Genomic DNA, 26,117 nt, shown 5'->3' with positions numbered 1-26,117 from the left:
TTTTATGTATTTGAACAGTGGTTCATTAGTATGAGCAGGGCTTAATGAGATTGGGGCAATGCAATGCAATGCAGCAATTGTAGAGTTTGAATAAGTGAAAAGTGTCATTGGTTTGTCTTGCTGTCAAGGTCAGCGTCTTTGTTGAGTCACACTTAAAAGCAGATACCCAGACCAATCCATCTTACTTAATGGTACATTGTAGACCTCTGAATGAGAACAGCAGCTTCTATTGGGCCGGACTTTTTCGAGATCCCCTCTGACTATGTTTTCATTCCAGTCCTCCTCTCAATCAATTAATCAATGGCATGGCCTAATCAAGCAAGAACAAATTGCTATGCACCCTGCTTAGCTGCACATTAGCCATGATTTGCATGCAGTTCAGATTCGCAGTGGGTTTTGGGTCATTTAAGCACTCTGTGAAACAGCTGATATCAGCCAATGACAGTTTACCACGTTTGCAGCTGAAGTGGCAGTCATCACACTACAGACGAATGCCCGATGAGACTTGGCACAGGATGCACTTGATTTGTCTCCTCAGTGACAGGCGACTAGGGGTGTGCAAATCCACATATTTTAAAAATCATCTTGTTGGTCTATATAATTGGGCTATTTCCAGGTTCACATGAACCTGATCGGACACATTTCTTGGGCTATGTACATAGGACACTTTCTTTTGTTCAAAAACAGTTTTACAGAATACAGCTGAATGGAACAGAATTATGTGGTTTTGATATGTTTTTTAGCTTGACGTGCCATTTTAAAAACACAATGCTTGTGTCAGGATGTTCAAAAACAGATGTGATGCAATAGCAAAATATGTCTGTCTGAATGTTTGTTTTTTAATGGCTGATGCTTTAAAATGGGATGTAGCTGAAGATGGAACTTTTTCCAGAAGGTTTTACTAACAAGCTTTTGTTTGTTTGTAAAAAAAATCTAAATATCATTACTAAAATATCAACATATTATCTTCTACTTCCATTTCGCAGAAATACATTAGATCACTCAGTCTTGTACCTGAGACACTCTGGCACTGATATATCTGTTACACAATATAAATAGAATATAACAAGATCTAAAGTTGGAGGAACATTTATACTTTGTTATATATATCCCCATATCGTCCAGCCCTAAAACTGCTAAAAGGCATTATAGACATAACAGTATGACTGCTTTGAAACAGTGTGTATTGTAAAAAGTGTTATACATATAAAATTGACTTGATTTAAAAGCACATCATTCTGAAAGTATGCTAGATAAATCACACCTGCTAAAAATAACAAAACTACCTAGAAAATAAAGTTATAATAAACAAGTCAACTGATCAGTTTTGGGCCAACTAGTCGACCACCGTGTTATCCATTATCTGTGCTTCCATGATTAGAAAGACATTCAGAAAAGCATCTCTGGTCAGCTTCTGATGCTTAGGTTTGTCTTGTTCACACTCAAAAAAAAAAAAAAAACACATTGAAACAAGGTTGGAGAGCTGTAGTCTTGACAAAATGTTTAAACAGTTCAGATTCCTATCATTTGGATGAAACACTGCATCTGAACCAATTACAAAGCAGTGGCGATGGTGTGCAGCCACTGAGGTAGCTAGTTACTGAGCTTGAAATGTGATGGCCAGCCAATTGGAGCATAGTTCATTGCAGTGTTATTGATGTGATTAATAGGCCAAAGTAAGTGTTGGAAGTCTAACATGTTGCTCACTATGAATAATTTATGGCCCTGGGCATGGCACTTCTCTTTGAAGTTCCTCTTTGAAGCCAACCCCAAAAAGAAACAAGTTAAATTTTCACAGGACTAAAATATTTATCTGTAATGACCCAAGCTCCTCGCTCAGTCTTGGACTGAAAGTGGTGTTAAAGTGATTGAAACGATCAAAGGTTTTAGAAGCTGAGATCTGTAGGGACTGGAAAATAAAGCACACATCTGTGTAGATAATCACCTCTCAGGTGATCGAAATGTCTCTGGTTGGTACATTTAATGCCTGAGGATTGAGGACTATGCTTTTTTTATTTGGACATTGGAAATTTAAGACAGATTATCTTCGATAGCAAAAAAAAAAAAAGGCACAAAATTCTTGAAAAAAAAAAAAAAGGGAGGAATACTGTGAGACAAATACATTTATACTGCTTAAATTGTGAAGACAATATGACAATATTTTAAGTAGATTATTGTATTTGAAAATGTAGAAAATTTCTTATGTAGAATGTATAAATATTCTTTAAAAATATTTTCAATAACAGTGAACTGACACAAATTATAGCACAGCTCATGTAATATTTCATGTAGATACAAGATGTTTATCATCCGGCTAATTTTTGGACAATGATTTAAAGCAGAGTGTATTGTGTCCTAAAAATAGTTGAATGAAAAATATTACAAAACCAAAATAACAAAGACTAACATCAAGTAAAAATGGCATTCTGCTTAAAACTAGACTCTTCAGGAAGTGCTCAATTTATTTCAAAATTTGAAGTCTAATCATCCATATTAATGAAACTGTTCATTATGGTAGCTCTGATGCCTTTAGCAGCTTAATTCTTTTTGGAGCTTCCTCATCAAAGTGCTACTTCAATGTCCACATTAATGGAGTTCCTAACGGAAGTTCGGGAAGATCACAGTGCTAAGTGCCCCCTTTTCATAGTGATGTCCAGGGTAGGAACTTTCATCTTTAGTTGAGTTATATGCTCAGGCCTTTCCATTAGAGCCAGAAAAAAACTGCTTACCCTTTTTCATTCCCTCTTATAGATTATATGAGCATGTGAGGCTGTGAAGTCAGATATGAATAGCATTTCTCTGCTTGTTGCTCTCTGCAATTGCCTTTTTATTTTAATATTATAATATTTTTTTTATGAAGTTCAGATATATGTGATTGTGAAAATCAATAGAAATATTTTTGTTAAAACATTGATGTGATATGAAAGTAATAAGCAAACCGTTCTATTTTTTTTATGAAATATTTAAACCAAAATATTTTTATAATAAAAAGAATATTGATTTTTGTTTTTCTTCCACTTTATCTGGTGTCTCAGGGATTCTGTATAAGGGAAGTGGTGAGAATATCTTCCTCTCCCAGCTTCCTCCCGTTATCAGCACCATAATGGGGAATGGCAGGCGCAGAAGCATCTCCTGTCCGAGCTGTAATGGGCAGGCGGAGGGAAACAAACTGCTGGCTCCTGTTGCTCTCGCATGGGGCATCGATGGTAGCCTGTATGTTGGCGACTTCAATTACATCAGACGGATCTATCCGTCAGGCAATGTCACCAGTGTCATGGAGCTCAGGTGAGTGAGCACAACTGAATGTGTGATTTAGTAGCACGGCAGCATGGCAAGCTTGCAGAGTACTTGAGACGTTTTGTGACAAATCACAGAATCCTGAGAGGCAGTGTCTAGAGATTATCTCTCAACAAAGCATTTAATAGCATAACTATTTTTAGTTTAAAAACATAGTCCTCATAAAAAGGAGAGTTTGCTTAATAGCGGCAGTAATTCTCACAGCAGGTGATTTGAAGCCTGACAGTAATTGTCATGAAAGTTATTGGTGAATGCTGTGAATTTGTAAGCAGTGCTTTGATAGCTGTATCAGCACTGGTTGAAAGGGGTTGAATTTAGAGATGTTTAGATTTTAGACTGCTGTGCATTACACTGTTAGAAAGGTAAACTCTGATCAACTCCTGTTCACCACACATTCTCAGTTTGAGGGTGATTTGTCTTACCCAGGATCTGAATCCTTTTTTTAATTTAATTTCAGATCTACATATTTTTTGAAATACTCAGTATTTTTAGAATAGACAAGTAGAATTTTTTTCCAACACGTTGTCAAACACAGTATGAAGGATTAGTGGAAGGATCTAAGGATTAGAATTGTTATGTTTCTGTATTTATTTATTATTGTTATTGTATTTTGAAAACTGGAAGGAATTTGGTTGGAAAATTAAAATGAGATATTTTAGAACTCCATTCATAACATCAAAATGGAGCAACAATTCAGACAGCTGTTGGAGGGGTTGTGGCTTGGTGGGAGATCACACCCATATATTTTGGGACTGCCCAAAGATATCAGAATACTGGCAAAATGTACAAAAAGAAATAAAAAAAAATGTCTTTGTATAGATCTACCTCTTGAACCATCATACTTTGTGCCAGGGATACTGCCAGCTGACCTTGAAGAGAATAACCAAACATGTTTGCTGAGAATCCTTCTTTTAATAGCGAATAAGGTAATCACAGCCTCCTGGCTGAAGCCACACCCTCCAACGGTTGCACAATGGAGGGAAAGAATCCAAGATGTTTATAACTTGGAGCATACAATGGCATTATTGCAACTGAAAGCTGATGTATTCCTAAATAAATGGTCTTCCATTGCCCAACATTTTCATTTGATATGACTATTATGCAGACTATATTAAGCATATTTTGTTTTTTTTTAAATATGACAGTGATGCTATCAATTTGGCTTTTTATTTATTATATTTTTAGAGACTGATTATACTACACCTTAATTTTTTTTTATTACAGAGTCATTTGTTTGAGTCTAGACTGTAATACAGTAAGACATATGAGACAAGAAAAGTTACAAAACAAAAAAAGTTACCATAAAATAACAAAAGCACATTACATAATTACTACATTTGAAAGTTAAAATAAATGAAAATTGAATATCAAAAAAAAAAAATAGAAAAATAATAAGCTCAAAATATTATAATATTTTGAATAATTAAAAAATAATGCACAATATTAATTAAATAAATAATAATAAATCTAAATAAATACTATAATTATATTTAAATAATATTAAAATATTTAAGAATTGTTAATGGTTCAATTTAAAGGTATCCTCAATTGGATTGAGGAGAATAAATACAGTGGTCACCAGTGGGTTCCTGAATTAGATGGACAAGGGGGTGATGTGAACTAAATAGAATAAGTGTATACTATTTTACCTAAACTTTTCTCACTATATTTTCATACTTTATCTTTCCCTTCTTTTTTCAAACTAACCAAAGAAATAAGGATTTCAGACACAGGTAAGTTATATTACAATACATGGTCACAGTTGTTGTTGATGTGAATAGAGGGCCGACAGGTGTCGCACATAAACTGGCTAGATGCTGTTATTTTTAAAGGACATTTATGTGTTATAAAATTTTAGATGGGATAGAACCCTTTGGGACACATGTTGTTGAAATATCTTCAAATGGACTTATAAGTCAAAAGGGTGAATATAGAAAACTAACCTAGTTTAGTTACCAATCCCAGAAGATGTCAAGGCATATTTTCTGAGAGATGCACATCACCTTTTTCTGACTGTCAAAAAGATTTACTCGAACCATGCAAGAGGACTTTGGATTATGGTGCAGTGGCCAACACTCTAGGCCTTTAGCTGAAAGAAGATTTTCACATTTGGATTTTACACAGGCCAGTGCTTGTGAGTGTGAATTGGTTTCCAAACAGTCCAAGACATTGATCGAATAGAGCGCACTCAGTGTGCAAGAAAAGCATTGAAATGGCTTTTGATAAAACGTGAAAAAATGTGTTTGATCCCAGAGGAGAATGTCACCGAGCTCCACACCATCATCTACAAAGTCCCGACTTGACTGGTCATTTAACCACTAATGGCATGTCTGGAGGGGCCACAGTACCTCATTCAGTGAGGTGCAGACTGATTGGGAGGCAGAATTAATGAATGCAAATAAGCGTAGCTTTCTGAAAAGCCATCAGTTGTTGACAGTCATTAAGATATGCATATCATCACCGCATCGCAGAGAACCTTTCCCCGCAAGGGAACGAGAATGATTGAAATGATCTGGCAGTCTCAAAGTCGTCATCACAGCCTCCACAAATATGTTCCAGTCACATCACATTTACTTCCCTTTCACACATTCTTTTTTCTTCTTCCCATCTGTCAGGAGCTCACACCCTTTTGATAGATGCGGAAAAACATGCTGCGATTCTTTCAATGTCTTTAATGATATTAATATTCTAATCAGTCTCTCATTTCATCTGCCATCTCAAATTGCAATGTCAGACCAATAATTTATTGTCGCACTGCCTCAGCTTGACAGCAGACTAATGTCTTAACTAATAATGCTACTGTTTATATCTTTCTCCCCAAGCAACAATCCCGCTCACCGCTACTACCTGACCACGGATCCGGTGACGGGCCGGCTGTATGTGTCCGACACCAACTCCAGGCGCATCTACAGCCCGCAGACACTCCTGGCCAGCTCAGAACTCCAGCAGAACGTGGAGGTGGTGGCGGGAACAGGAGACCACTGTCTGCCTTTTGACGAAGCTCAGTGTGGAGATGGAGGTCCAGCCACCGAAGCTCTCCTCACGGGACCCAAAGGTATTGTTAGAGGATCACTAAAACTGATCATCAAAAGGCTCATGCATTCATTTCACAAAAAGGAGTCAAATAAGAAGGGTTCTTCAAACTGCTAAAATGCTTGAGATGAATCTTCTGAGGCATACAACACATTTGATTGACATGAAAGATCATCCCAAAGCTCTGTGAGCTTTTAACAGTGTATTATGTACTGAGGTTTTTGATTGGCGCCTCAGCGAGGGAAATGGGAACTGACAGCCTCGGGATAGGTACTAAATTATTTGACTGAGCCAGACACAACAGATTGATGAAGCTGTTTTGAACGTTTTGTGACTTCACCGACATAAATTTAAAGGGTCACACTTGCCTGGAGAATATAGACAACCTATTTCATATAATCTCATCAGGCAGAAAAATAGATGTTTTCATTGTTTTGCAATAAAATGTCATTCACACATGAATGCACACATGGCATGATGGATACATTAGGTATCATATTTCCTGTGTAGACGGGGAACGTAATGCGTTGAATTGATGGGATGTGTGCAGAGATCTACATTCTGGATGTTATAACTATAAAAAAGTCAGAAGCATTAATGCATGCATGCCTTTTCCTCGGTTGGGATTGAGATTTTTGCCGTAACGTCAGTTCACTTCACTGTGTTTTTGCTAGGCACACACACTCTTCGTGCTATCACTCAGCTAAGCACAAATTTACCAAGCAGCAGTTACTATAGCAACCCACAATTTTATAATTTGGGCTTAAAAGTGGGATGCTTTCCCACTCCATGCTTTTGTCAAATACCTTGAGTTGACTTACAGACCGACTGAGACGGAGTGAGGGAGAGCGAGCAGAAATGCTGGAGGGAGGGAGGGAGAGATGTTCTAATACATCCTATTCCACTTTCTCCTTAAGAAATAATTCAGCAGTGGGAGGCAAGATGTGAATAATTGAGGGCGATGCTTTCTGCAGTGACCTGAATAATGGGAAGCCAAACACGACACATGTACCCGCTGCCTGGATCAGGCAAGCAAAGAGCACAGCTGTGTGACCTGCACATTTCGTTCCTTCCTCTCTTCTCTCCAGGGATTGCCGTTGACAAGAACGGACTGATCTACTTTGTGGATGGGACCGTCATCCGGAAGGTGGATCCAAACGGCATCATCTCCACCCTGCTGGGGTCCAATGACCTTGCCTCTGCTCGACCTCTGAGCTGTGACTCAGTTATGGACATCCATCAGGTGAAAAGTTAAAATTCTTAAATCAACACATTTACACTAAAGCCATTTATCAGACATGTAGCCATTGATTGGGTGGCTACATGTCTGTAGGAGGTAGCCATTGATTGATTGTTGTCGAATGCGCATGCGTCGCGTCTGAACGCGTTGTTGTCTTTGGAGCTCTATCGATTTGATTTATAATTCTTGATTTTACTCTTTAAACTTACTTACAACAAACATTTTCTACTTTTCCTCACTGAGAAGCACTACTGCTCAAACCTCATAGTTACAACGCGGACTGTTGAGCAGACGTGTCTCAAGCCTGTTAGTGATTCTACGCTGGATACTCTTATAGGTTACTCCCGGGGATCACGGCTGAACGCGTCTTCTCAACACTCACTTACAAACATTTTTCACCTATCGTGCGTCTACTCTACACCCGTACCACTTAAAAGACGGATTATATCTAAGACGCTTGTCAGAAATTAGTATTAATTGATAGCATCACTGGTAGTGTCGTTGCTAACTTACTGTCCATCTGTTAAAATGGCGAATATATCAGATGCAAGTAGTCTACCTTTTGGTGCAGGTGAGGACACATTTGAGCTGCACGCGGTACAGTCTGAGCTGGAAGCTGTTGAGAAACAGATCCACGACCTTTTAGTGAGACAGGCCGAGCTGAGAGACCGGCGTTTGGCTCTTGAAACATCACGCGCTGATGCTCACAAATCAGAGATTAATGTTACTAACCGGCTGACTCCGACCTCGTCTACTCCGTGCGTTACTCGGCATCGGTCCCGAGCGCCAAGGTCGCGATCAGCCATGGTCTCGTTCACTCCGGCTCCAACACGCCACCACGAAGCCTGGATATTTCCGCAGCGGAAGACGCGAGTCAGGTCTAGACCAAGACCCTCTCCGACCCTCCCGGTTTTCGAGTTATCCACACAAAACCGCTTCTCCGCTCTTCGCGAAACAGAACGCGATGCTTTGATCATCGGTGATTCCATTGTTCGGCACGTCCATGCTACATCAGGTAAAAATAAGGTGCACAGTCACTGCTTTCCTGGTGCTCGTGTTTCTGAAATCGCTGCTCGCGTTCCCGAGATTCTGAACGATAACGAGCGCGTCGGAACTTTGGTATTGCACGCGGGAGTGAACGACATCAGGCTGCGCCAGACGGAAGTTCTGAAGAAAGACTTCAGGAATCTGATCGATACGGTACGCAGCACATCGCCTGATATAACGATCATTGTGTCAGGACCGCTTCCCACGTACCGTCTAGGACATGACAAGTTTAGTAGATTATTCGCGCTAAATGAATGGTTAACGTCATGGTGCAATGAGCAGAAACTGCTCTTTGTAAATAATTGGAATCTGTTTTGGGAGCGTCCTAGGCTATACCGTGCTGATGGCTTACACCCAAACAGATTCGGATCGGATCTTCTGTCAGATAACATCTCCAAAATGTTAAATACCTTTTGACTAGTAACCAAAAGTCCAAATCATAGTCTCTGCTGCACCAAATTAACTGATATAAATAGTAGTGTAGAACATTGCATAGAAACTGTGTCTATTCCTCGTTTAGTGCGATCAAATAATAAATCTACTGCAGGATCTAGGAAAAATCTAATTGTTATTAAAACAGAAAATGTTGCTATTAGTAAACAAAAACAATTTCTAAAGCTAGGTCTTTTAAACATTAGATCACTCACACCTAAGGCAGTTATTGTAAATGAAATAGTCACAGATAATAGCATAGATGTACTTTGCCTTACTGAAACCTGGCTTAAACCAAATGATTATTTCGGTCTAAATGAGTCTACTCCATCAGGATAATCCTATAAGCACGAGCCCCGTCTGATTGGTCGTGGCGGCGGTATTGCAACTATCTATAGAGATATTCTCAATGTTACTCAGAAAACGGGTTATAAGTTTATTTCATTTGAAGTACTTGTACTAAATGTTACGCTCTTAGATGATAGAAAAACATCCCTATTATCTTTAGCCTTGGCTACCGTATATAGACCACCAGGGCCTTGCGCTGATTTCCTAAAAGAATTTGCAAATTTTCTCTCAGATCTATTGGTCAATGTCGATAAAATATTAATTGTTGGAGATTTTAACATACACGTAGATAATCAAAATGATACGTTAGGGGCTGCGTTTATAGACTTATTAAACTCCTTTGGGGTTAAGCAAAACGTTACCGGACCAACTCATCGTTTTAATCATACACTCGATTTAATTATATCACATGGAACCGATCCAACCGATATAGATATCATTCCGCAAAGTGATGATGTAACTGACCATTACATGGTAACTTGCATATTACGTACCCCGGTAATATATCATGCTGCGCCGCGTTATCGATTAGGCAGAACAATCCTTCCATCCACCATAGATAATTTTTCAAATTGCTTATCGGATCTGTCTCAGCTGCTGCCTGAACCTAAACAAACAGATGAACTAGACGAATTAACCAGCACTATGAGCACCGTTCTCTCTGGAAAATGGGATATTGTTGCACCTATGAGACTAAAAAAGGTCAGAGAGAAAATTAAAGCACCATGGTACAACAATACTACTCGTGTTCTAAAGAGAGAAACCCGTAATTTAGAGCGTAAATGGAAACAAACTAATTTAGAGGTTTTTAGAATCGCTTGGAAAGACAGTACGTCACGCTATAAAAAGGCCCTAAAAGCGGCCAGGGCTGAGCATCTCCGCAAACTAATAGAAAATAACCAAAACAATCCTAGGTTCTTATTTAACACCGTGGCTAGACTAACAAATAAACAAGCGTCACCTGAACAAAATATTCCGTTACAGTTTAGTAGTAATGATTTCATGAATTTTTTCACTGAGAAAATAGAAAACATCAGATCCACAATTGTAAACGTTCAATCTTCAATCGCGCCTTATAATTCAGCCTCGATTATCACCCCGCAAGAACAATTACAGTGCTTTACAACTATAGAACAAAAAGAGTTAAATAAATTTATCATTTCCTCTAAAACAACAACATGTTTATTAGATCCCATACCAACTAAACTATTGAAAGAAGTGTTACCTATAGTGGAAGAGCCTCTCCTCAATATTATTAACTCGTCTTTATCTTTAGGTCATGTTCCAAGAACATTTAAATTGGCAGTTATAAAACCACTCATTAAGAAACCACAATTAGACCCAAATAACCTAGCAAATTATAGACCCATTTCAAATCTTCCTTTTATGTCCAAAATATTAGAAAAAGTTGTGTCTGCCCAACTGGGCTCTTTCTTGCAAGAAAATGACACCTATGAAAAGTTTCAGTCTGGGTTCAGGCCGCATCATAGCACTGAAACTGCGCTCGTTAAAATCACAAATGATTTACTCTTAGCTTCTGACCAAGGCTGTATCTCAATACTAGTTTTACTTGATCTTAGTGCTGCGTTCGATACTATAGATCACACAATACTCTTAGATCGGCTACAAAACTATACCGGTGTTCAAGGACAAGCATTAAGCTGGTTCAGATCATACCTATCTGACCGCTACCATTTTGTCTATTTAAACGGAGAAAAATCGATCATAACTCCAGTAAACTATGGAGTGCCGCAAGGATCTGTGTTAGGCCCTCTATTATTCTCAATATATATGCTGCCACTTGGAAATATTATAAGGAAACATGGAATTAGTTTCCATTGTTATGCTGATGACACTCAACTATATATTTCATCACGGCCGGATGAAAACGCTAAATTATCCAAATTGACAGAGTGTGTTAAAGATATAAAAGATTGGATGACGCACAATTTTCTTTTATTAAATCCAGATAAGACAGAGGTAATACTTATCGGTTCAAAAAACCGCCCACAAAACCTCTCACAATACAACTTTAACATAGTAGGGTGTCCTGTTACTTTATCCTCTACAGTAAAAGACCTGGGTGTTATATTAGATTGTAACTTGTCTTTTGAAAATCATATTTCATATGTTACAAAAACAGCATTTTTTCACCTTAGAAATATTGCTAAATTACGTAACATGCTATCTGTCTCTGATGCAGAAAAGCTAGTTCATGCATTCATGACCTCGAGACTAGATTACTGTAATGCTTTATTAGCTGGTTGTCCTGCATCCTCAATAAACAAGCTACAGTTAGTCCAAAATGCCGCCGCTAGAGTTCTTACTAGATCAAGAAAGTTTGACCATATAACACCAATTTTATCATCACTACATTGGTTACCTATAAAGTTCCGTATTAATTACAAGGTATTGCTACTGACTTATAAAGCCCTAAACGGCTTAGCTCCAGTTTATTTAACGGATCTTCTATCGCCCTATAATCCATCGCGCTCTTTAAGATCACTAAATTCGAGGCTTCTGGTCATACCTAGGATATCCAGATCCACCAAAGGAGGGAGAGCATTTTCACATTTAGCACCAAAACTCTGGAATAGCCTTCCTGATACTGTTCGTTGCTCAGATTCGCTCTCCCAGTTTAAAACTAGATTAAAGACGCATCTCTTCAGCCAGGCATTCATATAATATTTTAATCTTACAGTTAAATCCGGTCTCTACTTCATAAACGCCAGAGGAGAACTGGCCCCCGACTGAGCCTGGGTTCTCCCAAGGTTTTTTTTTCTCCATTAGGTCACCTAATGGAGTTTTTCGGTTCCTTGCCACTGTTGCCTTTGGCTTGCTCAGTTGGGGATACTTAATTTGATTAATCGATTCAACAGTGCTATTGATCTGCATTACCAAACGTGGATGTTTTACACCAGAAACAAACACTGATGTACTATTTTATTTAATACTGTGAAGCTGCTTTGATACAATCTGTATTGTGAAAAGCGCTATATAAATAAAGTTGACTTGACTTGACTTGACATGTCAGTGACCTAAATGAGTTTTGGTCTTGGTTAATGTGGTTTGTTTATTTTTCATACAGTGTGATTTAGGAAACAATGAAGTGATCGGCTGTTGTGTTTTTTTTTTTTTTTGTATACAAATACGGATGCTGAAATCTACAATAAAAAAAGGCCAGTGGTCGATATAATACTCGAATACACATAATACTAGGGCAAAGATATACACAAAATTGGTTAAAATTAAATATTTGTTAATTTTTACTCAAAATTAAAAAGAAAACATTAACACTTTACAATAAGATAAATGTTCTTTACATTTATTATTCTATGTTTTTCATTAATATCATGAACAATGAATAACAATGAAAAAGTATTAAATTTATTATAGGTTAATATTAATTTAGAAATATAATATTGTGATATATTTATGTTTATTAACATTAAAAATGAATTCATTAAAAATTATTTAATTTATTGTTCTTGGTTGATATTCATTTCTAAATTATATTATTGTTCATGTTTGTTTAAAATTAAATTAAATAAAAATGTTATTATTCAAGATTAATATTAATTTATAAATACACTATTGTTTACTGTTCATTCATGTTAAAATGTAACATGGAATAATAAATTAAATCATTTTAATTATTTGAAGTTAATATTATTTCATAAATATACTAGTTCATATTTGTTCATAATACATTAATGTTTATAAAACTTGAAATGTTAATTAAAATATCATTATGTAGAAAATAAAATTAATCTAGATTCATAAATGCTGTAAAAAATTGTGTTCATTATTGTTTCTCATAATCTATTTCATTAATGTTAACATATGCATCCTTATTGAAAATGATCTATTGATAGTTCTGGGAAAATACCATATTTGTTAATAAGCCAAGCAAGTAGGATTAAATATCTATTTTTTACTAATATCTGTCTATCATAAAAAGGAAGGAATACATTTTGCCTAAGTGAAGTTATATAAATTATTATATCTCTAACATAATATCTAAATTATAATATCTTCTTGAACAAGGCATTTTTTTTTTCTCATTCATCTGCTTTTTAGGTGTCTTTAGAATGGCCGACAGATCTGACTGTTAGTCCGATGGATAACTCATTGTTTGTGCTGGATGGCAGTGTGGTTTTGCGGATCACTGAGGAGGGGCAGGTCAGCGTGGCAGCAGGCAGACCCCTCCACTGCCCCATGCCTTCTACAGACATCTTGGTGACAGAAACACAGCGAGCCACGCACACCCATCTGGAATCCCCAAGCGCCATTGCCGTCTCCTTCAATGGAGTGCTGCACATCGCGGAGACAGACGAGAGGAAGATGAGCCGCATACGCAGCGTGGCAGCAGATGGCGAGATCACTCACCTGGTGGGGGCGCCTTCAGACTGCGACTGCAAGACCGACGTCAACTGTGATTGTTACCTAACAGGAGACGGCTTCGCTAAAGATGCTCGGCTAAATGGGCCGTCTTCCCTCGTGGCAGCTCCGGATGGAACCCTGTTCGTGGCCGACCTGGGTAACATTCGAATTCGCGTGATTGGAAAAAACAAGCCTGCACTTAACAGCATGGGCCTGTACGAAGTGGCATCGTCTGCGAAGCAGGAAGTGTACATGTTTGACATTAATGGCACACACCAGCATACAGCCAACCTGATCACTGGAGACTTCAAATATAACTTCAGCTACAGCAATGAGGGAGATCTGACCTCAGTGGCCGACAGTCATGGGAACACGCTACGGATTCGCAGAGATGCCAGCCGCCTTCCTGTCCGCATCGTTGCACCTGACAACCAGGTTATTTGGCTAACTGTAGGCTCGAGTGGTGGGCTGAAGACCCTTGGCACACAGGGGCGTGAACAGGTGCTGCTAACTTACCATGGCAACAGTGGTCTCCTGGCAACCAAGAGCACTGCCAATGGATGGACAACATTCTATGAGTAAGAATGTTTGAGCATTTCTGCTTGTTGCTCGTGCTTGCCAGGACAAATATCTCTATAATTATTGCTCAACATCAGCCTGTAACTTACTTAACCAGTTGAAATAACTTCTATAATTAATCAGATTTTTGCCTGGTGAGTAATAAAATAGGAAAAATCAGAGACTTACATTTGAAATAGTACCTAAACAAGGGGTCGGCAACTCCAGTCCTGGAGGGCCACTGTCCTGCAGAGTTTAGCTCCAACCCAAATCAAACACACCTGAACAAGCTAATCAAGGTCTTCAGGATTACAAGAAGGCTACAGGCAGTTCGAGCTTCGAGCTAAACTCTGCAGGACAATGGCCATCCAGGACCGAAGTTGCCCATATCTGACCTAAACCATTTCTAGGGGCCACTATCCACCTTATTCCACAGCTATTTCCCATGAATCTGCAAGATTTCTGATTTAATAGCTGCTATAGGTAAACATATACAAGAATAACAAAGTGCAGTAAACCGTAAAACGAATTGCGCTACAATGTTTATGAAAATGAATTAAAATAATATGATAACAAATACCCTTTTGCAACATTAAACAGCATGACGGACTGATTTTGTACAAAGTAACTGAATAATTCAAATGCCTTATAAACGTTGTGCTTATTCATATGGGTTACATTAAATTCAGCACCTTAATATCACTCTCTCTTTCAGCTATGACACAGAGGGACGACTGACCAATGTAACCTTTCCTACTGGAGTGGTGACCAGTCTGGCCTATGACATGGATACTGTTTCTACAGTAGAAAGAGAAAGTTTTGAACGAGATGAAGCTGCAACCATAACGACAAACCAGTCAGCAATTCAGACCGTCCTCACATTACACCAAGGTAACCCTTGTGTAAACAGACAAATCAAATAGATGCACTTGCATTCTCATAGGATTTTTAAAATGTTCTAGCTTTTCTGCTAATTTATGTTGCCTTTTTGCAGATCAGCTGAAGAACAACTATGTGATTGGTTACGACCAATCCTCGTGGATTCTGTATGCCAATGGAATGAACACTCACTACCAGACCGAACCACATATTCTGGCTGGCGCATCCTCCCCTACGCTGGCACGGAGAAATATGACCTTACCTGATGACAGCGGGCAAAACTTGGTGGAGTGGCGTTTTCGTAAAGAGCAGACAAGGACGAAGGTCACAGTGTTTGGACGCAAGTTACGAGTATGTACTGAAGTCCAATTACCGACGGGAAAGAACAAGTCTAATTCTAGTTAAAAATAACCACAAGACCATTTCATTCTTAAATCTATTAGCCTTTCTTTAACACAAAGCACTTGACATCTGTCTTGACCTCATTCATAATTAGGGTTGGGTATCGAGAACCGGTTCCATTTTAGAACCGGTAACAAATTCCCAAAAACCGGGTATTCGATAAGACGCACGCATTTCGATTCCTCTTATCAATTCCTGACTATCCGTTATTTCAAATGTAGGCGCGCGGCAAGCACGTTCATAATAGAAGCGTCATGGGCCGTGGGCGCGACGAGCATACGGTGCGTGGCACTCGTTTTTGCAGGCGCGCGCGCCTATGCCTCATCGAGATGAAAATCTCAACTTTTCAGAATGGCGCAAGTGGTGCGCAGGTCAAGTGACAAAAACCAACCGACCTTTCTGTAACATCAAACGCTCGGCTGAACAGCTGATCATATCTGAACAGGGCGGGTTTTTATTTCTCATCTCCATAAATATATCTAGTAGCTAGTGAATGGTTGGGTTGCATAGCAACGACAGACGCCACGGGAGCGCAAGCGCTTGTGGAAAGAAGGAGAAAGCGGCACGGCCGTGCTTTTCCATATGTGAACGGTCCCTAATTCAGGAATCTATGTGGCTTAAAATCATTAGTCTAATAGTCTATTTTTTTTTAAAATAGTTTGAATAATTAATTCAAACACTATTAATTCAGTGTCTCATAAATACTTGTTAAGTGAATGAATGATTCGCCGTTTTTGACCGAATCTCTCAAGTCTAATTCAATAAATAATTAATCGAAAAAAAAAAAAAACAGTAAATTTTTTGCCACACTGCTGGAGTAATAATGTAGGCTAATCAACACCTTTATATGAAGAGACTCCTTTCACTTTAGCCATTTTATTGGTTATTGCTTAAAATTGGCAAGAATAAAAGGTAGAAATATTTTTTATTCAAGTATTTGCCCTTTTTTTTCTCCCTCCAAAAAATATTGGAATCGGAAACAAGAATCGATAAGAACCGGATTCGATAAGAAGAATCGGAATCGGAATCGCTAAAAATGAAACAATACCCAACCCTATTCATAATAGGCAAATGTGGCATGAAGATTGCACCCTGTTGATCTAAGAGTACAAAAATTACATTTTTACAGTCGTTAAATAAACCTGTTCTAAAAGTTATGTTGATTACATTGGAAGATGATTTAATAGTTTGAAAGTGAAACCGAGTCACTTAGTTTTATTAAGTTCAACTATTAATCATGAGACTCATGTTCACACAAAGAATCAAGTCAAAATTTCTGTTGGAAACCAAGGCAACTGACAGATAAAGATAAATCTGCCAATTTTCTAGTCAATTTTCTGCCATTTTACTGTTGCCATACCAATTTTGTGTCTCTTCTCCGCCTGCACTTCAAGGTAAATGGACGGAACATTTTGTCTGTTGATTATGACCGAGCGATGAGGATTGAAAAGATCTATGATGATCACCGTAAATTCCTTCTGAAGATTGGTTATGACACTACAGGTCAGCCCACTCTCTGGATGCCAAGTAGCAAGCTGCTTCCTGTCAACCTCACTCGCAATAGCAACGGGCAGTTGAGTGCCATACACTGGGGCTCTGTCTCAGAGAGGGTAGAGTATGATGGACAAGGCCGTCTGCTTTCTAGGACATTCCCTGATGGGAAGACCTGGAGCTACACTTATCTGGAGAAGGTAAAGGCCAGCGGAAATTGCTTTTAGTGATGTATGTAATATACAGTAGACATCAATAGTTTTTTTGTCAGTTGACTCTGTCACGTGTACACTGCATACCAATATATAAACACACATGTAGGGTGCATTTATTTGATTAAAAATACAATAAAAACAGTACAATTATCACATCAAAGAAGCATACAATAAGAACAAACTTTTGGAAACCGAAACATGATTCCACGTTATACACATTTCCAACCCTTATCCACATTTTCAAAGATGGAGCATCCATACTCTTCCAATGCTATGGATTCTCCTGGATTGAAGAAGTTCAAAGTCCAGAAGTGTGTACAGTAGTCTTCTAGTAGAGATGTTTGTATAAAGTCCATTGAATAAATTGTTATAAAGAACACAGTTTAACATTCAAAGGGACTTTAGAGTTAAACATATATTTAACAGACATTTTATAACCACCTTCCAGTTTTGGTTTTGGACAAGTTTGGGAGTTTTGGACATTACAAAAAGAAAGTGATATACCTTTCTTGTTTAAATATTTAGTACACACATCTGGAATATTAGCAGACATATGATGAACTTTGACAGTTATGCACGTTGATATATGTTCTCATTAACAACTTACATTGAAGATATTTAAACCTTGTGTTTATTGTGTTGGTGCTTTTAGACAAGTATCATTCAACTCTTTCTCGTGGATGTCTTCTTGTATATCCATTTTCCAAGCTTTTAATTTATCTATTGTTGATTCAGTTCTATATTAAACCATTATGTTATAACATAGAGCTCTTTTCAATTTTTTTTTATTTCAACATGGAATTATTTCTGTGTTAGCAAAGCTGAATTTTCAGCAGCCATTACTCCACTCTTTAGTGTCACATGATCCTTCAGAAATTCTGGCAGGCTAATTTGGTTCTCAGAAACATTTATTTTTAATATCAGTTTTCGAAACAGTTGTGCTGCTTTTTTGTGGAAATATATTTATAGGAAATATTATTTTTCAGAGAATTGGAGATATGTCCAAGATTCTTTTTTCCTTATAATAAAAATAGACCTTCAAGATATATTATATGACGAGCACAAGACATGCTTGAACCTTTTCGTCCCTTTAACTGTTTTTATTTTTTTATAATTTTTTTTGTGGAAGTTGATATTTAGCTAAATGTAAAGAAAAAAACATATGGGTATAAAGTGATATGAAGGCCAGTAAATCATTTTAATTTTGGATCCCAGTAAGATCCAACTAATGTAAAGATTAACCTAAGAATTAGTTGTTTTTAATTCATCTTGATTTATGCAAGGTATGTTTTCTTCTCGTTCTAGTCCACGGTCCTGATACTGGCGAGTCAGCGGCAGTACGTCTTTGAATTTGACCCACAGGGAGGCCTTTCTGCAGTCACTATGCCCAGTGTGGCACGCTACGCTATGGAGACCATACGCTCTGTGTCTTACTACCGCAACCTTTACCATATGCCTGAGAGTAATGCTTCTGTCGCCGTGGACTACAGTGAGGACGGGAGGCTCCTGAGAGTGGTGCAGCTGGGCACAGGGCGGAGAGTCCTTTACCGGTATCGCTGGCACAACAAACTCTCAGAAGTTCTGTACGACAGCACTCGTGTCAGCTTCACCTACGATGAGACGGCGGGTGTGCTGAAGACAGTCAATCTGCAGCGTGAGGGCTTTATATGCACCATTAGATACAGGCAGCTCGGCCCCCTGGTAGACCGCCAGATCTACCGCTTCAGCGAGGACGGGATGGTAAACGCTCGCTTCGACTACGCTTACGACAGTAGTCTGCGTGTGACGAGTGTTCAGGGGGTTATCAATGAGACCCCGCTGCCCATTGACCTCTATCAGTATGATGACATCTCAGGGAAGGTGGAGCAGTTCGGCAAGTTTGGTGTCATCTATTACGACATCAACCAGATCATCTCCACCTCTGTTATGACTTACACCAAACACTTTGATGGGCACGGTCGGGTCCGAGAAATTCAGTATGAACTCTTCCGTTCTCTGCTCTTCTGGATCACAGTCCAGTATGACGATATGAGCCGAGTCACCAAGCGGGAGATTAAGATTGGCCCGTCCTCCAATGCCACCAAGTATAGCTATGAATATGACGTGGACGGGCAGCTGCAGACCGTCTACCTCAATGAGAAAATGACATGGCGCTACAGCTATGACTTAAATGGGAACATACACCTACTGAGTCCAGCAAACAGCGCACGAATCATGCCTCTACGATATGACCTACGAGACCGTATAACTCGTCTTGGGGACCTGCAGTACGAGTTGGACGAAGATGGGTTTCTCTGCCAGAGAGGTCCTGAGATCTTCCAATACAACTCCAATGGCCACCTAGAACGTGTCTACAGTAAATCCACTGGGTGGTCTGTCCAGTATCGTTACGATGGTTTGGGAAGAAGAGTCTCCACAAAGTCCAGCATGGGACAGCATCTACAGTTCTTCTATGCTGATCTGAGCTACCCTAGCAGGATAACACATGTCTACAACCATTCAAGCTCACAGATTACCTCTTTATACTATGACCTGCAAGGGCACTTGTTTGCAATGGAGATCAGCAATGGAGCAGAGTTCTACATAGCCTGTGATAACATAGGATCACCGCTGGCTGTCTTTGGCAGTGATGGCATCCTCCTCAAGCAGGTTCATTATACGGCCTACGGCGAGGTCTACTCAGACTCCAATCCTGACATGCAGCTGGTGATCGGGTTTCATGGAGGCCTTTATGACCCTCTAACAAAACTGCTTCATTTCGGAGTGAGGGATTATGACATCATGTCGGGTCGCTGGACTTCACCTGACTTCATGCTGTGGGAGAAAATCAGCAAGAACCCGGGACCTTTCAATCTCTACATGTTCCGAAACAACAACCCAATAAGTAAAGTGCAGAAAGTTAGAGACTACTTAACAGGTATGGCATGGATTCACTGCATCTACTGTATCCACACCTTAAAATAACTTCTGCAAGTAATATATCTGCTATATATTGCGCATTCCCCTCCCCCGTTGTAAATTTTAACTAGATTTTAAATTTATTCATTGATATTTTTCTACAGATGTAAACAGCTGGCTGGTCACATTTGGGTTCCATCTCCACAACAGTATTCCTGGTTTTCCCATCCCCATTTCTGAGATGACACAAGCCTCATACGAACTGGCCAAAAGTCAAGTGTGGGATGACCTGACAGTAAGTTTGTTTTAGATGGATATCTTTACATAAATTTTAGTTAATATATTATATTATATTATATTATATTATATTATATTATATTATATTATATTATATTATATTATATTATATTATATTATATTATATTATATTTAGGGCTGTCAAAAGATTAATCGCGATTAATCGCATCCAAAATAAAAGTTTGTGTTTACATAATATATGTGTGTGTACTGTTATAATTATTTTGTATATATCAATACACACACATGCTTGTATATATTTAAGAAAAATGTGTAATTTATATAAAAAAAAATATATTTATATATAATATAAATTATATATAAATATATACAGTATATGTATGCAAATATTTCTTAAATATATACATGCATGTGTGTGTATTTATATATAAAAAATAATTATACACAGTACACACACATATATTATGTAAACACAAACTTTTATTTTGGATGCGATTAATCACGATTAATCTTTTGACAGCCCTAAATATATTATATTATATTATATTATATTATATTATATTATATTATATTTGAGTTTTTTTGTTCCATTATATATTAAAAGAATGGTGGAATTTGTTAAATTAATAATAATTTATGAATATTTTATAATAATAAAAACATTTTTGGAATGGAACTAGAGCTACACGTTTCTCTGAAATGTTTGTCATCTTCTTTTGTAGGCCAGCTTTGCAGTCCAACAGCATGTCATCCGACAAGCTGAAGCATTTTTAACATTTGGGGATCTGCCACAGGTTGAATTCAGCCATAGCCAAAGGGCTGATAAACCCTGGCTGTGGTTTGCCTCAAGCGATTCATTGATAGGTCGTGGGATCATGTTGGCCCTTTACAAGGGCATTGTGATAACTCGTGCACTAAGCCTGGCTAATGAGGATTGCGTCAAGGTTGCCAACATCCTCAACGGCGCCCTTTACTTGAAAGACTTGCACTTTATTGTGGATGGCAGAGACATGCACTTCTTTGTTAAAATGAATTCTCCTGAAGCAGACCTGGCAGCGCTGCGGCTGACTAGCGGACGGAAAGAACTTGAGAATGCAGTGAACGTAACCGTGTCACAGTCCACAGCTGTGTTAGGTGGCCGCACCCGACGGTTCGCAGATGTAGAGTTTCAGAGAGGGGCTCTCTCCCTGCACGTGCGCTACGGGGCATCTCTGGATGAGGAACGAGTGCGTGTTTTAGAGATGGCCCGACAGAGGGCCCTCGCCGTCACATGGGCACGTGAGCAGCAGCGGGTACGAAACGGAGAGGAAGGATCCCGACTATGGACCGAGGGAGAGAAGAGGCAGCTTCTCAGCAGCGGACGGGTGCAAGGCTACGATGGTTACTATGTGCTGTCAGTAGAACAGTATCCTGAGCTAGCCGACAGTGTGAACAACATGCAGTTCCTCAGACAAAATGAGATTGGCAAAAGGTAGTGAACAGACCATGATTAGCCACAACCACTACTTCTCATAGTCTAGTAAGAAGAGTACAACCTGGGGGGAGGGAAAGGAGCATTAAAACAACGCTGTGCGTTGTGAATCATTGTGTTTTCTCAAAACCTATTAAAGGCCTTAACAAGGTTACAGTTCTGGAGCACAATGAAATTATGAACTTAATAGCATCAAGAGACAGGCCAGATTCTGTTGATATCTTTATTTAACTATTTATTGATTATTCATTTTTACAGGCACTATTCAAATATATCCCTAAAGAGAAAAATGACATACCTTTTGAAAAATGAAGATGTTTACATATGCATATCACTGTACCACTGCAAAAATACCACATTTGATGTCAGGTGGTTTATTGTAGCCAGCTATACACTGTAATATTTTCTATATTTATTCAGATTTGTCCCTCTTTCCTGTGCATTTCATGAAAATCATTATAGGAAAAAAAAATGCTTTTGTTGGAAATCATGTAATTTGCAATGAAACCTTTCCTAAATATGATTTTAGGTGTTTTTTTTTATTTATTTTTTGATTTATGTCTGGTTCCACTTTGTTACAAAAACATGTTGTTTTATAAATTACATTTTACCGTTTGATTTGCAGTTATTTTACGTCATACATTAACTGAATAAACTGTACATGAAACAAATAAAATGGCAGCACAGCACAGAAAATATGTAAATGTCTGTATTTATGTAAATGAGTGTTTATCTGCATATTTTTTAAAATTAAAAGCAATTATTTGCTCATTTGGTTACAGGTCCCAAGGGAAATATTTATGAAAATGATTTGTACTTAAAAGAAAATAAATGATAAAATTACTTATTTTTGACCGGTTTTACTTCTTTAAACACAGATCAAATTAAAATCAGGTTTATTAAGAACATGATACACCTTGGCCTAGTTTCATGGACATATAAACCTAGGTCTAACCTTTGTAAAAGTTTCTGTCCACTAGCTCTAAATTGCTGTTTACTGCTGAGCTAATTGCACTGTGGTACTCTGAAGTTAGATGTGAGAGGTAATGTGAATTCATTTTAATTAAAGGAAAGACTGCGTGAGTCATAATTAAAACTCACTTTCATCTGCTTTAGAAATAGTGGCTAGATTAATGGTAATCCCTAAATATTAACTTAAATTTATAATTGCTTTCTGTGTAAAATCTGATGAGTGATCAAAGGCAGAGGAGTCGGGACCACAGAACATGAACATACAGTATTGCTGTGTCACTGAGACATGTACACCCTCTATCATGTGATTTCTTTAAAATTAGTTTATGACCACACTGGTGCATCATAAAACACATCTATATATGATGTGGTAATTGCTGTATTTGACCACTGCTAAATCTGAGATCATAAAAAAAGATGCTTTCTCATTGAGGTGTGTATGGTAAACATGAAACACACACTGCATCTAATAAGTGATGATCACTACATTGACATTACAGTGTCCTCTCGCAGATATCATTTTAAAATCAACGTATTCCTTGGTCAGCCGCACATGATCATGGTTTATTCAAGCTCTCAGATTAATAATGTTGATGATCAGGCAAATTGCAAGCGTCTGATGCGCAGACAGCAACAGACAGTTTATTCAGGCAGGAAAGATGTGCTATGCTGATTTAGGACCTATATGTGCATGCATGGTTCATAATCAACTAGTAATAAATATATGTATTTGAGGTTCAGAGGAATGTGTGGTAAGACAAAGTCTGAACATTTTACAAATTATATAGTTAGAGCACATTCAATAATATAAATTAAAAAAGCTACTTTTCAATGTCAGCTTAAAAAAAGCAAGCAAAATGATCTCTGACCTTTGAACCAGACTAGCTCTGCTTATCTAAAGAGAGATCTAGTGCTAAACTTCATTTCTTTCTACATGCTATAATAGATGGTGTTGGTTTACTTGCCATATCACACAGATATTAGTGTGCAGAGTTACAGCTTTGTAATTATCATTTTTCACATTTTTTAACTGGGTTTTGCTAAATAGAATGTCCACACTGAATATTCCAACAATAAGTGCACTACATTACATGCATGAAATACACTTATTTAACTGAAAAAAAGTGTGGAATTTCAGACACCATCATCTATGGCAATATATCTGTCTACGCATCTGACTTGTTGGGTCTTGTTTCAAACGGCGCAAATGAGCTAAGAGGACTTCCCTCAGGTTGTGTTCGGGTCATTTTGACCTGGAGAATATTTTGTCAACTTGTTTTATTTCAATTAAGGACTGGTTTTATATTTGTATTTGCATCTGATTAATTGTAGGCCTCATTTATCTGAGAGTAGGCATCTCATTATAATTTTCACAATATAACATAAAATATGAAGAAAAATTGCTCTGTTTATCACACTAGTGTGCTTTAATGTTTAATTATTGAAATGCTTTTATTTTGTACAAAATGGCACAGTCACTCTTGTGGAGTTCCCAGTCAAAAATGACCAGCCTACAAAAAATATAGCCTATAAATCACTTGTTATGCAACATTATCACCCAATATTGGATTCAATCTTTTTGTCGACTTGTTCTCTTTGAATTAGAACTGGTTTTATATTTCCATTTGCATCTGATTAATTGTAGGCCTCATTTATCTGAGAGTAGGTATCTAAATTTTTGAGTAAAAAAAAAGCATACTTTTTGAATAATTTTGGAAATATAAAATAAAATATGGAAGAAAAAAATCACTGTTGATCACACTAGGCTACTTTAATGTTTCACAAGGAATTTTATTTTGAAAAACTTTCATTTTGTACAAAATGGCACAAAGTTATACTGGTGTTCCCGGTCAAAAATGACTTCAAAATCAAAAATGATTACCGTAATCGTAGGCCTCATTTATCTGAGAGTAGGCATCTCATTTCGGTCAAAAATTGCCAGCCATTGAAAGTGAATGGGAGAGACTGAAAATAAGAGACAAATTTAGTTTTCAGGAGCGTGTTCATTATGTTTATGTTCACATATGCATGTGTGCTTGCAAACATCGAGCCCTTGGACCTATGCATGTGTGGATACATGCATACACATGCTACCCATACACACACGCACGCACGCGCACACACACACACACACACACACGCGCGCGCGTTAAAACACACAAACTATTTTGAGTATTACACACATTCATTTTCACAGAGAGAAACTTGTTCTTACCCTGAACTGCATCTAATATCCATTCATCCGTCTGACATCTCTCTCTCTCTCTCTCTCTCTCTCTCTCTCTCTCTCTCACACACACACACACACACACACACACACACACAGACAGACAGACACGTATGCGCGAACTGGATTTAGTCCGCAGTGACCCTGTTTCAAAAGAATCTTTCATGTTCTTTGTTTCATCACAGTTTTCAGACAAAATATTATGACATTTTGTTTTGGGACTAAAATGTACTATAGATGTTATACCACAGACACATATAAATGCTTCAAAGTGTCTTGCTTGTCATTCATTTTGTAGCAGCACAATGGTGAAGAAGCTCTCTGTGCATCCTGTTCTTCATCAGATCATTGATCGAGACACTAGTGAGGAGGAGGCGATGCAGGATGAATCTCAGAAGAAAAACTACCTTGCCCCATAGGTGGGGATGAAGACCAGGACAAAGTTCCATCTTTCGGCCAGAATGTAACCGTAACATCAGCTGGGCCCTCATCATCAGAAGACTGCAGCTCATCAGTTGTTTCAAGGTCTTTAGCATGTGGTGCCTTCTTCTTCTGATACATCTTCTAATGCTCCTTCACGGCAAGATCCTTCCTGCATCGCCTCCTCCTCACTAGTGTCTCGATCAATGAACTGATGAAGAACATCATGCACAGAGAGCTTCTTTGCCATTGTACTGATACAAAATAAATGCCAAGCAAGGAACTGTGAAGCATTTATGTGTGTCTGTGCTATAACATCTATATGTGTACATTTTTGTCTCAAAACAAAATATCATAATATTTTGTCTGAAATCTATAAAGAAACAAAGAACATGAAAGGAATATATTATTTTGCAGACTAAATCCAGTTTGTGTGTGTGTGTGTGTGAGAGAGAGAGAGAGAGAGAGAGAGAGAGAGAGAGAGAGAGAGAGAGAGAGAGAGAGAGAGAGAGAGAGAATGTCAGATGGATGAATAGATATTAGATG

The 26,117-nt window shown here is 38.1% G+C and overlaps 1 protein-coding gene across 1 annotated transcript in view; it reads left to right on the top strand.

The window, feature by feature from the left end:
- LOC308700298 (teneurin-3) overlaps positions 1-22,798 on the top strand; it is a gene marked incomplete at its 5' end in the record, with an annotated part of 119,098 nt that extends 96,300 nt beyond the window's left edge. Inside the window, 11 exons of the mRNA XM_081381875.1 lie at positions 3,036-3,285; positions 5,010-5,030; positions 6,120-6,352; positions 7,419-7,573; positions 13,478-14,358; positions 15,054-15,229; positions 15,333-15,568; positions 17,014-17,310; positions 18,631-20,242; positions 20,388-20,518; positions 21,204-22,798. Coding sequence (XP_081238001.1) covers positions 3,036-3,285; positions 5,010-5,030; positions 6,120-6,352; positions 7,419-7,573; positions 13,478-14,358; positions 15,054-15,229; positions 15,333-15,568; positions 17,014-17,310; positions 18,631-20,242; positions 20,388-20,518; positions 21,204-21,956 — 4,745 coding nt within the window. The 3' untranslated portion in view covers positions 21,957-22,798. The remainder of the gene's footprint in view (positions 1-3,035; positions 3,286-5,009; positions 5,031-6,119; positions 6,353-7,418; positions 7,574-13,477; positions 14,359-15,053; positions 15,230-15,332; positions 15,569-17,013; positions 17,311-18,630; positions 20,243-20,387; positions 20,519-21,203) is intronic.
- Between the last annotated feature and the right edge of the window lie 3,319 nt (positions 22,799-26,117).

This window comes from Scardinius erythrophthalmus (assembly GCF_964197995.2).
Source record: "Scardinius erythrophthalmus genome assembly, chromosome: 13".
NCBI lineage: Eukaryota > Metazoa > Chordata > Actinopteri > Cypriniformes > Leuciscidae > Scardinius > Scardinius erythrophthalmus.
Note: the sequence above shows the minus strand (reverse complement) of the source record. Positions and strands in the feature narration are given on the sequence as shown.